Source organism: Anser anser (genome assembly GCF_964211835.1).
Source record: "Anser anser genome assembly, chromosome: 6".
NCBI classification, from domain to species: Eukaryota; Metazoa; Chordata; class Aves; order Anseriformes; family Anatidae; genus Anser; species Anser anser.
In genome coordinates this window covers 23989371-24001117 of record NC_139726.1, presented here as the reverse complement: position 1 = coordinate 24001117, position 11747 = coordinate 23989371, and the positions used below count along the sequence as shown (strand labels likewise).

At 44.7% G+C, this 11747-nt stretch overlaps 2 protein-coding genes and 1 long non-coding RNA gene across 9 annotated transcripts in view; 2 read left to right on the top strand and 1 right to left on the bottom strand.

Moving 5' to 3' along the window:
* Window positions 1-8108, top strand: part of PDE11A (phosphodiesterase 11A) — a 135105-nt gene extending 126997 nt beyond the window's left edge. For 6 of the 7 annotated variants that reach the window (XM_083841026.1, XM_083841023.1, XM_083841027.1 and 3 more), the window contains one exon: window positions 2033-8108. In XM_083841026.1, the coding sequence (XP_083697152.1) occupies window positions 2033-2194 (162 nt within the window). In that variant the 3' untranslated portion in view covers window positions 2195-8108. The remainder of the gene's footprint in view (window positions 1-2032) is intronic. The other variant, XM_083841024.1, reaches the window with a different exon arrangement.
* The window catches only part of LOC310901470, a 75293-nt gene that overhangs the window by 47989 nt on the left and 15557 nt on the right, over window positions 1-11747 (bottom strand). The window lies entirely within an intron of this gene.
* Window positions 8634-11211, top strand: LOC310901453 (intraflagellar transport protein 70B-like). The gene has a single exon (XM_083841032.1). The coding sequence runs from the start codon at window positions 8684-8686 to the stop codon at window positions 10682-10684; it is 2001 nt and encodes a 666-aa protein (XP_083697158.1). The 5' UTR covers window positions 8634-8683; the 3' UTR covers window positions 10685-11211.

The window sequence follows — 11747 nt, the reverse complement described above, 5'->3', positions numbered from 1 at the left end:
CGGCATTTTGTGCTTCTAGATCCCGGGGCTGATGGGGTGTGAGTACAGAATGCCGTATTTGTGCAGAGAGATGTTTGAAATGCGCTGATTTTCAAACACAGGATAAAAATCTTAAGCAGATACTGAAAAAATGCTTCACAAGAACTTTTTGAAGATTTAAGAAATGCCAGCAAGCTTAACTCTGGATGGATACTGGCTTCGTACAGAATGGATCTGCTAAGTTGCTGTCAAGATTTGAATGTTTGAAGTGCTACCTCCAGACACTTGATTTGGCAGAGGCCATGCAGGTGCTAAGGACATCAGCAGTGAGCTCGTCAGACAGGTGTTTTTATTGCATTGCTGCTCCTCTTTTTTAGATTCCACCAAACTGGGTTTGGAGAATACATAATGGTATGAAATAAGGAGTTAAAACAGGGAGGTGTGAGGTATGGTGCCAGGAGTGTTACATCCCACAGCCACTCTTAAAACAGCACAAACGCCACCGGGGAGCAATAGTGTCCATGGCAGAGACCGCAGTAAGCACTACCCCTTACTTCAGTCCCAAAGCTGCAAAATTATCTGCCCAGTCTGTGCCATATTCTCAGGAAATAATTTCAAGCAGATTTGCTTCAACTTCCACACAAATCAGCTACTTACTCATGGCATGATTTTTCAGAAGTGCTGAGCATTCATATTTGCTACCGAAGTCAACTGAAATTGCAAGTTTTCAGCACATCTTAAAATCAGGCCATTAACCTTTAATTATCATATAATAGCTCAATTAAAAATTTACCAAGACTTACTTCAGTAGCTAGCCAAGCTCCGTGGCTTACAGGCTAGCTATAAAAAGTCCGGTTCTTTAGTGGTGTCTGAACTCTGGGGACCATTTAACATGGTTGCTGTTAGGCCTGCTATTTAAAGCACACACACAATAAAAAAGAAAAAAAAATAAAAAGAAAATAATCAACTGCAAAGGTACCTTCTTCCCTTCTCCTTTTCCGTTCTCCCTTCTTTTCATTATAATTTTCTACACTTTTAGAAGATAAACCTTTGCTGCCTTCTCCATCTTTTTTTTTCCTCGCACCAATCCTTTATTTCAAATGGCAAGTATGTAGTTTCCATGCTATCAGAGAAAGTACCCAACTTTCATCAAAACCCACTTCTTCCCAACGAAAAAAGCTGCAAAAGAAAAATAATTCTTCTGTCCTAACCAGCACAGCACATGGCCACTCTGGGGGCAGCTGTTAACCCTCTCTTTGCATCGTGTGCTGCCGTTGATGAGGTTCTGTCTCTCTTCAATGTAGGGACAAAGCCATGTGAAACACTTACTGTCTTTCCACAGAAACATTTGATATGAAAGAGGAAGTTGAAATAAACTTCTAGCAAAAGAGCACAGGGATTATATCATTGGGAGCTAATTCAAATCCAGCTGAAAACAGATAAAAGACTCTTACTGGCTTCTGTGGGCTTTGGACTGGGTATGTAGAAAAGAGGTGATTTCAGTGGAATTTAAAAAGAAACCTTTCTTTTTTTTCTTTGAGGACACAGAAAGGGATTTTTTTGCCACCTTTGGAAAGCCTGGTACTGTTGTGGTTTACTCATCTATAGCAGGAAATAAGAAGCTAGCACATGGGAGAATCTGAAGCTTATTTCAGCTTTGTCCAGCTTGCCATCCAACTGGTTCATAGCTACCAGTAACCAAGAAGCCCCAGGCACTTGGGGCATGCCTCAGAAGGACTATCTGTAAGGATTACAAGAAAGCTCTAGTAGTTGTGCAGCAATTCTGCCACCTTATGTGCTTTTTTTGACATTTTTGGTGGCTTACTTAAAGCCTCAAGTCAAATGAGTATGAGATAAAGAAATCTCAAAGGGAATGAAAAATTTTACCTACGTGGGAATTTACAGCCAGGTGTGAGGAGGGTGAGGGGCATGGTGCAGATCAGGCTCCTTTTACCATGTTACTCCCTAGTCTGTCCATCAGCAGACTAGAAATACCATCAATATTTTTTTTTCTCTCCCCCTCCCCTTTTTTTTTTTTTTTATTTTCTTCCAGTCTCTAGTGAAGCTGAATGCGAAACTGAAGCCTATGCTGGACTCTGTGGCAGTAAACAGAGGTAAATGGGAGGAGCTGCACCAAAAAAGACTTCCTTCTCAGGCAGCATCCTCGACCTCCTTTTCCTCTAGCTTTACCGTGTCTCTCAAAGACATAAATTAAGCCTGCAAATGTCAATGTCTATTTATGATAAAAGCTGTCTGAAAGGCTTCCGTAAGCTTTGGCACACCACTTTTTTTAAGAAATGCTTTCAGAGACATGCTTAATTGGTCGGATATTATCTTGATGGCACCCTAGTTTGCTTTTACTCGGAGGTTTAGTCAGTCTGAAGGGAAGGCCTGCGGTGAGATTGCGCTGGTTTCCGAAATGACATGGAAGACAGCACAAGAAGCATTCATTCAGCTCCGCTCCATTTCAACTGCTGCTGTAAAAATCTGTAAAGCTGACAACAGACTGAAATATAAGAACTTGCAGCTTAATAAAATTAATAATACAGAGCAGAACTGGGATGCAAGCTGGTCAATTCACATGCAAGGAGCTGCAGGAAAACAGAATAGTATGTAATTACATTGTTGTTTTGCATCTCTTCAGTACATGTTATGAATCAATTATGCTTGCTTTTGTGATGTTCCTCTCTCACTCTTCCCTCCTCTTTTATGCCTGGATGTTCTGAAAAGCCTGCTTTGTATTCTAAAGAAGTATTTTTTTACAACAAAGCTTCTTAGTGATTGATCAGGGCCTTTAGAATTGCCTACCTTTGCTACATTTAACAACAAACTTTATTATCTTTAAAAATACCAATCTGTCCCTGCTTCCCTGAGAAATTCATATTAACAATGCAGTAAATTTCTCAGCAACGGGAAGCTTGCATAAAAGCAAAATATTGCATGGTAATTTTAGAGGGTTGCTGTTTGTTTGTTTGTTTTTAAATACTCCTTTAACACATTTTTTTAAATTACAGTGTCCCCTAAGGAAAAAAATAATGGGCTTCAGTGAAAATAGAATAAAAATAAAAAAGAAAATCTGCTGCCTTATGCTTCAGGTTTATATTATATTGAAAACTGGACCATGGATAAGCCTTTCTAGTGTAATCTGCATGTGAAATGAGTATTTTGAAATGATGGAGAGAAAGAGTATCATTGGACTGACTACCTCTTCTCTTGCAGTTCTTTCAGTACAATTTAAGATGGTTATTATTACAGCTAGTGCAGTCCTAGAGTCACATGTAGACATGTGCGGTAGAGGGGTTCATTAAAGTTTAATCAAACACGATAGGTCACAAAACCAAACATGTCCAGTTCTATGTGATGATGCTGGTATTATGTGAAAGTTGGTCTCCTTCCATTAGTACAGGGATCACTAGGGTAGCAAAACTGTGATCTATGAACTGAGGGTGCTTTCTCTGCTGCGTGACGGGGCACAAGAGGAGTCGTGTTGCAGTGCTTACAAGTTCCCATTCAAGGGAGAAGAAAAGCCTTTGTACTCCATGAAAAATGCGATGCTAAATATAGCATTGTCTGGCAGCAGAAATTAAAGCTGAATTCAGCTTAATTTTACACCTGTAACAAAGTCCACTTACTTCATGGAGGTACCTTGAACTGACACCAGCCTCATGGAAATCAGAACCTGGCCCAGTGGACCAGATGCTATAAGGAGCTTTCCTGCTTTCCAAGGAAAGTGAGTCGTTAGCACCTTTGAAAAGCTGACTACATCTGTCTGACAATCAAACAGAAACAACAAATCTGCTGATCACTTCCTTAAAAAAAAAAAAAAGAAAGAAAAGAAAAAAAAAGAAAAAGAAAAAGAAAACACAGACCAACAACAAAACAAAACCCTCTGTGCTATTAATCATATGTATAGGGAAATAGCTGGAAATTTCAGTACCGTTGCAAGCCAATATGTTACCATGCAACTAAACCACATCATTTTCTCTATCAGAAAGAAGCAGGGAAGGAGCAGGGATCCAGATTGCACAGCAGTGAATACACGCACCAAATAGAAATGTTTCTGCTATTATTTTACCACTTCTTTCTTCCCTGAATAAAGATAGATGCAGGATAGTAAGCAGCAAGCCATATAAAACTTGTAACACATGCTTTATGGGAGAAACAGATACTAGGAATTGACATAGTACTGCTGGCAGGTACACATAGCTTTCCTGAATTTTGATATTGCATATTGCTAAGTGTAACATAATTTATAGCGCGTGCCCTCCGGCTCCCCCCAAGGTTGAGTTTCCCCTCATTTCCTCTCCTTTTTATTGGCTTCAGTGCGCTGTTGCCCATGGCAACACCCACCGGCAGTGATGGGAATTCAGCACCACCGCAACCTGACATACAGTTGAAGCTCTAACAATGTCAACCATCAATCAAGTGACTGTTTGTAATTGCCTCCATCTATTTCTCCTGTCTTTTGGTATCTTTGCTATTGTGGGTCAAAATTCAGAAAGTGCTGACTAATGTTATGGTTCCGTTCCTCCATCACAAGGAAGAAAATGAGAGCGCACAGTTAGATCTTTATCAAATTGTTCTCAGGAAATCGAAGCAACCCTGCTGAAATCAGGGGGTCACAGTGGTGTATCGCAGAACAGAATTTGATGTCTGAAAGTGATACAGCTCAGTCTTAAAAATATATATATCTTAAAACATGCTAAATGTTTTTAATACAGTTTAGGCATCAACAAAAGACTCGTGTTTGAGAGAAAAAGAAAATCCTTTATGGAATTCTTTGTCAGGTAAAGAAGCATATTCCAAGTTTCTCGTATTTAAGATGCTGGGAAACATTATTTAACTAGTGCTTACTATCCCAAGACATACTCAGCACAGACGAGATGACTATGGGTTAGGAAATTGGAATTCTCCTTCGACTCGTTTCCCTGCTGACTGCAGAAGCACAGATGAAAACCCATTGAAATCACATTAGTTCTGTGGCTGCGTACAAAACACAGGACCAGCAGAGGCAAGGACAAAGGACACAGGGCGAAGAGGACGGAGAGCCCACTTATTATCCAGCACAGTGCTAGTAGGGTGCTATCCACGCGGCCTCGCCTTGGAGATGCCCACCACAGGCTGTTCTGGCTCAGCAACAGAAGAGTCCTCCCTTCCTTGCTCCTGCCGTTAGTGGAAATTTTGCCTTGAATGGGGACTCAAGTATTTGCAACTCCAGTGCTAAAATGCAGCGAACATGAGGCACGTCCACAGGGTCACAGGGCCTGCGTTCTCCCCCAGAGGTGCTTTGAGCCAGTTCAGCTGCAATGCAGTCTTCAAAAATAGTTCTGGACAGGCAGCAATTCCACTCCGGGTTCCTACCTGTGAGACCGCTGACCAAAATCAACCCTTCCTCACCAAAGAAAACAGGTCTAAATGCTACAGCATCACTTAGGGCCATCAGAAGGGAGCCTGGTGTTCAAGCCCTGTTTGGTTTGGAGCAGGCTTCAAACTGCAGGTGCACCTCCTTCCCCACCATCCGGGAGGGAGCCACGAGGGCTTCCCACGGAAGCCCTTTACAGGTGCCCAGCAAGGAGGCAGGAGGTCCGCCAGGTGCTGCCACTGTGTGCACCTCGCTCCTGGGGAGCTGCGCAGAGCCGAAGGGTTTTGGTGGCACAGGAGGGGCCCTGGGTGCATCCTCCTGGGTTAAAGCACGCCCCTGCAACACAACACTGTGACCCCAGCAGGAAACCCAGCACTGTTCGAGGCAAAGAGCACCAGGGCCAGAGGCTCTCCTACACATCAGGCAGAAGGAGGGTTTCCCACCTCCCACAAACAAGATGGGCAAGAGGTAGGTGTCTTTGGCCATAGTACAACCAGACAATTTGCCCTGAAAGTGGACCATCGTTTTGCCTTTCTCCGAGCCTGAGACCTACAGGCAAAAGAAAACTTCATAACTTGATCAAGTCATGAAAAGTCAAGTCAAGAAAACTTCATAACTTGACCTAGTCATCTGCTTCTGGCAGGACACAGTTTTGTGTCACACACAAGGTTAAGCAGCAGAAGCTCACAAAAGTTTAATTTGGATGCCTAATGTGGCAGTTAGACACGTAACTCCCCATCTAGCTCTGTCATAGCTCTTACTTCTTTGCCAGACCAGGGATTTTGCTGAGAAGGCCATTAGTATGTTTTGTGCCCTGCAGAAAATGACTATAGAGTAGAGGAGCGCGTTTCTTTTTAGCTCAGGTATTCATTCAGATGGTGTCCTTGGTACATCAGCTGCGTTTTCCGGACTGTTGTCCTTGCTAATTGCTCCTTCTTATAGTGCACTGCAATTTCATAACGTGCCTGTAGTTATCAGCAAAGCCAATACTAGTACTCACAAACTGTTTTTGAAAACTGCAACCAGCAGTGCCTGAGATCATTTTTAATATTTAGACTAATTAATCCTAGTAGAAAAATTGGAGTGTTTCAGCCTGCAGGCCAAATATTTATTTTCCCTCCATATGATTAAACAAGTTATAGACAGTTTATGCACTGAGTACAGATTAGAACAGGTATATTTCAAGGCTACATAAAACATGTTAACAGACACTTCCAATGCTGAGAATGTTCTGGGCAAGAAAATGTAGAGTGCAACATTTTTTTATTGGCTTTTCCAAGAAACTGACGGTTTTAATAGTAAAATCGTGTGAATGGTTTCTAAGAAAACAATGAAATTTGAGGTATAAATCAGCCGAAAGGAGAGTCTCCAGAGGTTTTCATGACTTGAATGTGACAGTATTGGAATATATACTGTGTATTGCTTGTTACCTTTTCTTTCTTGGATCATCTTGTACTTAATTACCAATTTATAAGCGTGTTGGACACTGCATCTTACAGTTGTGTGGGGAATACCATTGTAAGCTTTGAATCTTTGCGTATGGGAAACAACTGACACATGCACAGAAATAGTGTGTGTATTTTCTAATGCAAGTGTACCCTATATACTTTCAAAAATGAATACTGAGAAAGACTTCTGCCTCCTTTTCCTTTTTGCATTTTAAGATAATTACCCTCATTGTTTTGCTTTAGTAGATCAAACAATGCTGATTCAGCTTTTTAAAGCATGTTTTTGAAATTAACAACTTGGTTTTACTGGTCTCTCTAAAAATAATAAATCACTTTAATGATTTCCTGTGATTTATTTTTTTTATTTATTTTTCATTGAAACTACCTTGTCAGAATGAATCAGAGCTGTATGTATTGATTTCTGAACTACGCAAATAGAAGAGCAGTGAAAACACGTGACTGAGCAGCTCAAATACAATTTTTGAAGCATGACCTTGCAGCACTCATTCCTGGGAGCAAACCTAACTCTACCAGCTGCACTTGGCATTATTCTGGAACGATCAGAAACCAAATCTAGCCAATGACTTTAACAGAACTATTTACTTGTATAAAAAATATACAGATTAGTACAAGTCTGTGATAGCGGGTATGTCATTATTCTGTAGAAATACCATGTATCCTTGGGGAAAACACCACCACCACCACCACCAAAAAAAAAACAAAAAACTATAGTTCCCTCTAAGGAAAAAGGACACTGTTGAAATAAGCAATTTCAGAAAGTAGGAAAATATTTGATCTAAGCTTTTAAAGCAGTAGGAAAGCTGTCAGATTCTGTTAGGATACCAGCATTGTTCCTTCCATCAGCCTTTACAAACTTAAGCTCTTGACACCTTGTAAAGGTTTCATATTCAAAAAGCACAAGACATCAACAAAATACTTCTTGTCCTGTGTTCTAGGGCTGCGTGTTTAGCTTAGGGCTTTCTCTTACAGTATCACTGCTTAGGAGTACTTAAAGTCAATTACTCAAGATTTAGAAATAAAGGATTTGAAAAACATCAGTAAATTTTAACTTTACTCTCTAGTCAACTGCAGGAAATACTGAAATGAGGAAAATATTCAAGTCTAAGTAGTGTTTTAAGGACACTATTTCTATTTTAGCTGCTGTAGAACTGTTATTAAACTCTCCGGTTTATTACCTGGAAGATAAAAGCACAAAGGGGAACAGAAAATGATAGGCGGATATAGAAAATGCAATTTCTTTCTAAGGCATCAGGTCTCATTCGCATCGTGGCTGCTAGAAAAACAAGGACTCGGCCACCATAAACCCATCTTATTCCAGCATTAGGCCCTTAAAGTGGCTTTTCCGATGTGGCAGAGCTGACGTGGGCACACAGCCGGTTTGGCCTGCTCTACCGTCCGTCCTCAGCTGCACTTCTCTGCTGCTGGGCACGAGGCCTGTCGGGTCAGGGAGCCTGGCGGAGGCCAGCGAGGCCAGCAGGTGCCGGGGCAGCGGGCACGTTGCTGGTGCATCCATTGCCAGGCTCTGGGTGCCAGCGGCACCTTCGGGCTTCTCGTGCGGGTGGGCAGGGGAACTCACCTCCCCAGGTAATAGATTTTGGTGATTTGCGTTGACTTCGGGCAGCTGCTGGATTGAGTACAGAGGTGAGGGACAGCTGAGTTCGGCCACTGTCGCAGTTTGCCTGAAGGCGAGCAGAGCACCTCGGCAGGGCCGTGCCGCTGCCCCTTCTCCCCCGGGCCGTGCAGCAGCAGCAGCGCCGTGTCCCAGCCCCGGCTCCCGGCGCCTACAGCTCCCGGCGCGCCCCGCGGCCGCCGCCTCCCGCTGCCGCCGCCCGGAGCCGTTCCGGGGCGCGGGGCCGTCGCCGTGGCAGCGGCGATGGAGGCGGCGGTGCCGGACGGGCAGCACACGGCCGTGGTGTACGGGCTGATCCGCGGCGGGCGCTGCGCGGAGGCGGCGGCGCTGCTGAGCCGCGAGCTGCAGAGGGGCTACCGCTCGCGGGGCGGCCTCTCGCTGCTGGGCTACTGCCACTACCAGCTGCAGGACTTCGCGGCGGCGGCAGAGTGCTACGAGCAGCTCTCGGCGCTGCACCCCGAGCTCGACGCCTACCGCCTGTACCGGGCGCAGGCCCTGCACAAGGCCGGGCTCTACGGCGAGGCCCTGCGTGCGGCCGGGCCGCTGCTGGAGCGGCCGGCCTACCAGGGCCGCGCGCTGCGCCTGCAGGCCGCTGTCCGCTACGCGCAGGGCGACCTGGCCGCGGCCGAGAGCCTGGTGGAGGAGGCGCTGGCCGCAGCCACCGAGGTCGGTGGTCCCGGGGCGGCCCAGGACCCCTCGGAGCGGGCCGATGCCGAGGTGAACCTGGGCTGCCTGCTGTACCGGCAGGGCCGGCACGAGGAGGCCAGCGTGAAGTTCGCCGGCGCCATGCAGGTGCTGGGCTGCTGCCCCGAGCTGTCCTACAACATGGCGCTGTGCTGCTACGCCGCCAAGCAGTACGCCCCCGCCCTCAAGCACATCTCCGACATAATAGAGCGCGGCATCCACCAGCACCCCGAGCTCAGCGTGGGCATGAGCACTGAGGGCATCGACGTCCGCAGCGTGGGCAACACGCTGCTCCTGCACCGCACGGCCCTCGTGGAGGCCTTCAACCTCAAGGCTGCCATCGAGTACCAGCTGCACAACCTGAAGGCGGCCCAGGAGGCGCTCACAGACATGCCGCCCCGGGCGGAGGAGGAGCTGGACCCGGTCACGCTGCACAACCAAGCGCTGATGAACATGGACAGCCAGCCCACCGAAGGGTTTGAAAAACTGCAGTTTCTCCTGCTGCAGAACCCCTGTCCGCCAGAAACTTTCGGAAACTTGCTGCTCCTCTACTGCAAGCATCAGTACTATGACCTGGCGGCTGATGTGTTGGCAGAGAATGCCCATTTGACCTACAAACTGCTCACGCCTTACTTGTACAATTTCCTGGATGCCATTATTACTTGTCAGACTGCCCCCGAGGAGGCTTTCCACAAGCTAGATGACTCAGCAGGGATGCTGACCGAGCAGCTGAGAAAACTCACAAAGCAGGTGCAGGAAGCTAGGCAAAACTGGGATGATGAAGCTGTAAAAAAGGCCGTTAATGAGTACGATGAGACTCTGGACAAATACATACCTGTCTTGATGGCCCAGGCAAAGATTTACTGGGACATGAAGAACTACACAATGGTAGAAAAGATATTCCGCAAATCGGTAGAGTTCTGCAATGAGTATGAGGTGTGGAAGCTCAATGTGGCTCACGTGCTCTTCATGCAAGAAAACAAGTATAAAGAGGCTATTAGCTTCTATGAGCCGATAGTTAAAAAGCACTATGACAACATTCTCCACGTTAGTGCCATTGTGTTGGCTAATCTCTGTGTTTCCTACATCCTCACAAGTCAGAACGAAGACGCCGAGGAACTGATGAGGAAGATTGAGAAGGGGGAAGAACAACTGTCCTATGGTGATCCTGAGAAAAACACCTACCATCTCTGCATTGTCAATCTAGTCATTGGTACCCTTTACTGCGTGAAAGGAAACTACGACTTCGGGATTTCAAGGGTCATTAAAAGCCTGGAGCCGTATAACAAAAAACTAAGCACCGATACGTGGTATTATGCCAAAAGGTGTTTCCTGTCCCTGCTGGAGAATATGTCCAAGCACATGATCATGCTACGTGACAGCGTTATTCAAGAGTGCATTCAGTTTCTGAAGCAATGTGAACTGTATGGAAGAAACATCCCAGCTGTCATTGAGCAGCCACTCGAAGATAAGAGGATGCACAGTGGGAAAAATACGGTTACGTATGAAGCCAGGCTTTTGAGGGCACTGATGTATAAGATTGTTGGATGGACTCCGTAAATGACGTTCCTGTACAGTAGAAATTAGAATCTTGTGTCTGATCTTTTTTTAGATTGTGGGGTGATGCTTACCCTGGTAGTAGTTAGTGGTCTGCTTTTTTTCTTGATTGCTTGCATTTAAATATTTTGTCCTGTATTTTAACAACATTCAGTGGAAAATAAAATATTTGCGTGAAATTAACATGCACCAAATAACTAGGGGCATTCTCAGTCACGTCATAAACACCTTAAGATGCACTGACCAAGCACTACAGAAGTACCATAGAGTTTTCACCTGTAAAATATTTTATCCCTGTGAAATTTTCACCAAGTTTCTTTACATTGTTCACAGTTGAAAATAATTTGCTCACCATCTCTCCTAGCACAGATATTGAAGAAACAGAGTTCAGTTCTCTTATTTGTGCCTGTGTGTGAAAAACTTCTTTCTTTTGCTTCTTCCAAGCTATTTTTAATATGTCACAGACTATGTTCATAGTATATTCAAACATTAAAAGTGGCTTTATAATAAATCACTCCTACAGAAATTAACATTGCCTTTTGTTGTAAACTCAGTAATCATGCATGATTATTCTGGCAAGTTGTAGACCTAATACAGAGACCAAAAATATATTCCAAGGAGAGCATCATGAGTGGGCATAAGGAGCTATAGAGACACTGCCTGGTGCTTCCTTTTCCCCTGCTGCGATCCCCAGCATCCCCTTGCCAGCACCATCCATGTAGCACCTGTTGCCTGCAGACCTGTGTGGCAGCACGTGCTTGCTACGTGTGCAGTCTTTCATTTGCGGCCTGGCCTGCCCCTTTGCTCGAAGTATACCAGCATCTGGTACAAGACCTTGCAAACGTACAATTACATTATTTTCCATATTGCTCGAAAAGCATATAACTACAATTTCAAGTGAAACTTAACCACTTCCGACCTTAAATGGAAGAAATCCACTTCTCAGTTTCCTCCTTGTATTACTTACTGTTCCTGCTTCTCCGATAGCTTTCTGAAACCCTGTTTATTTACTTAATTCCTTTACTTATCATTTCCATCACACTGGTATCAGACACTTTATTCAGAG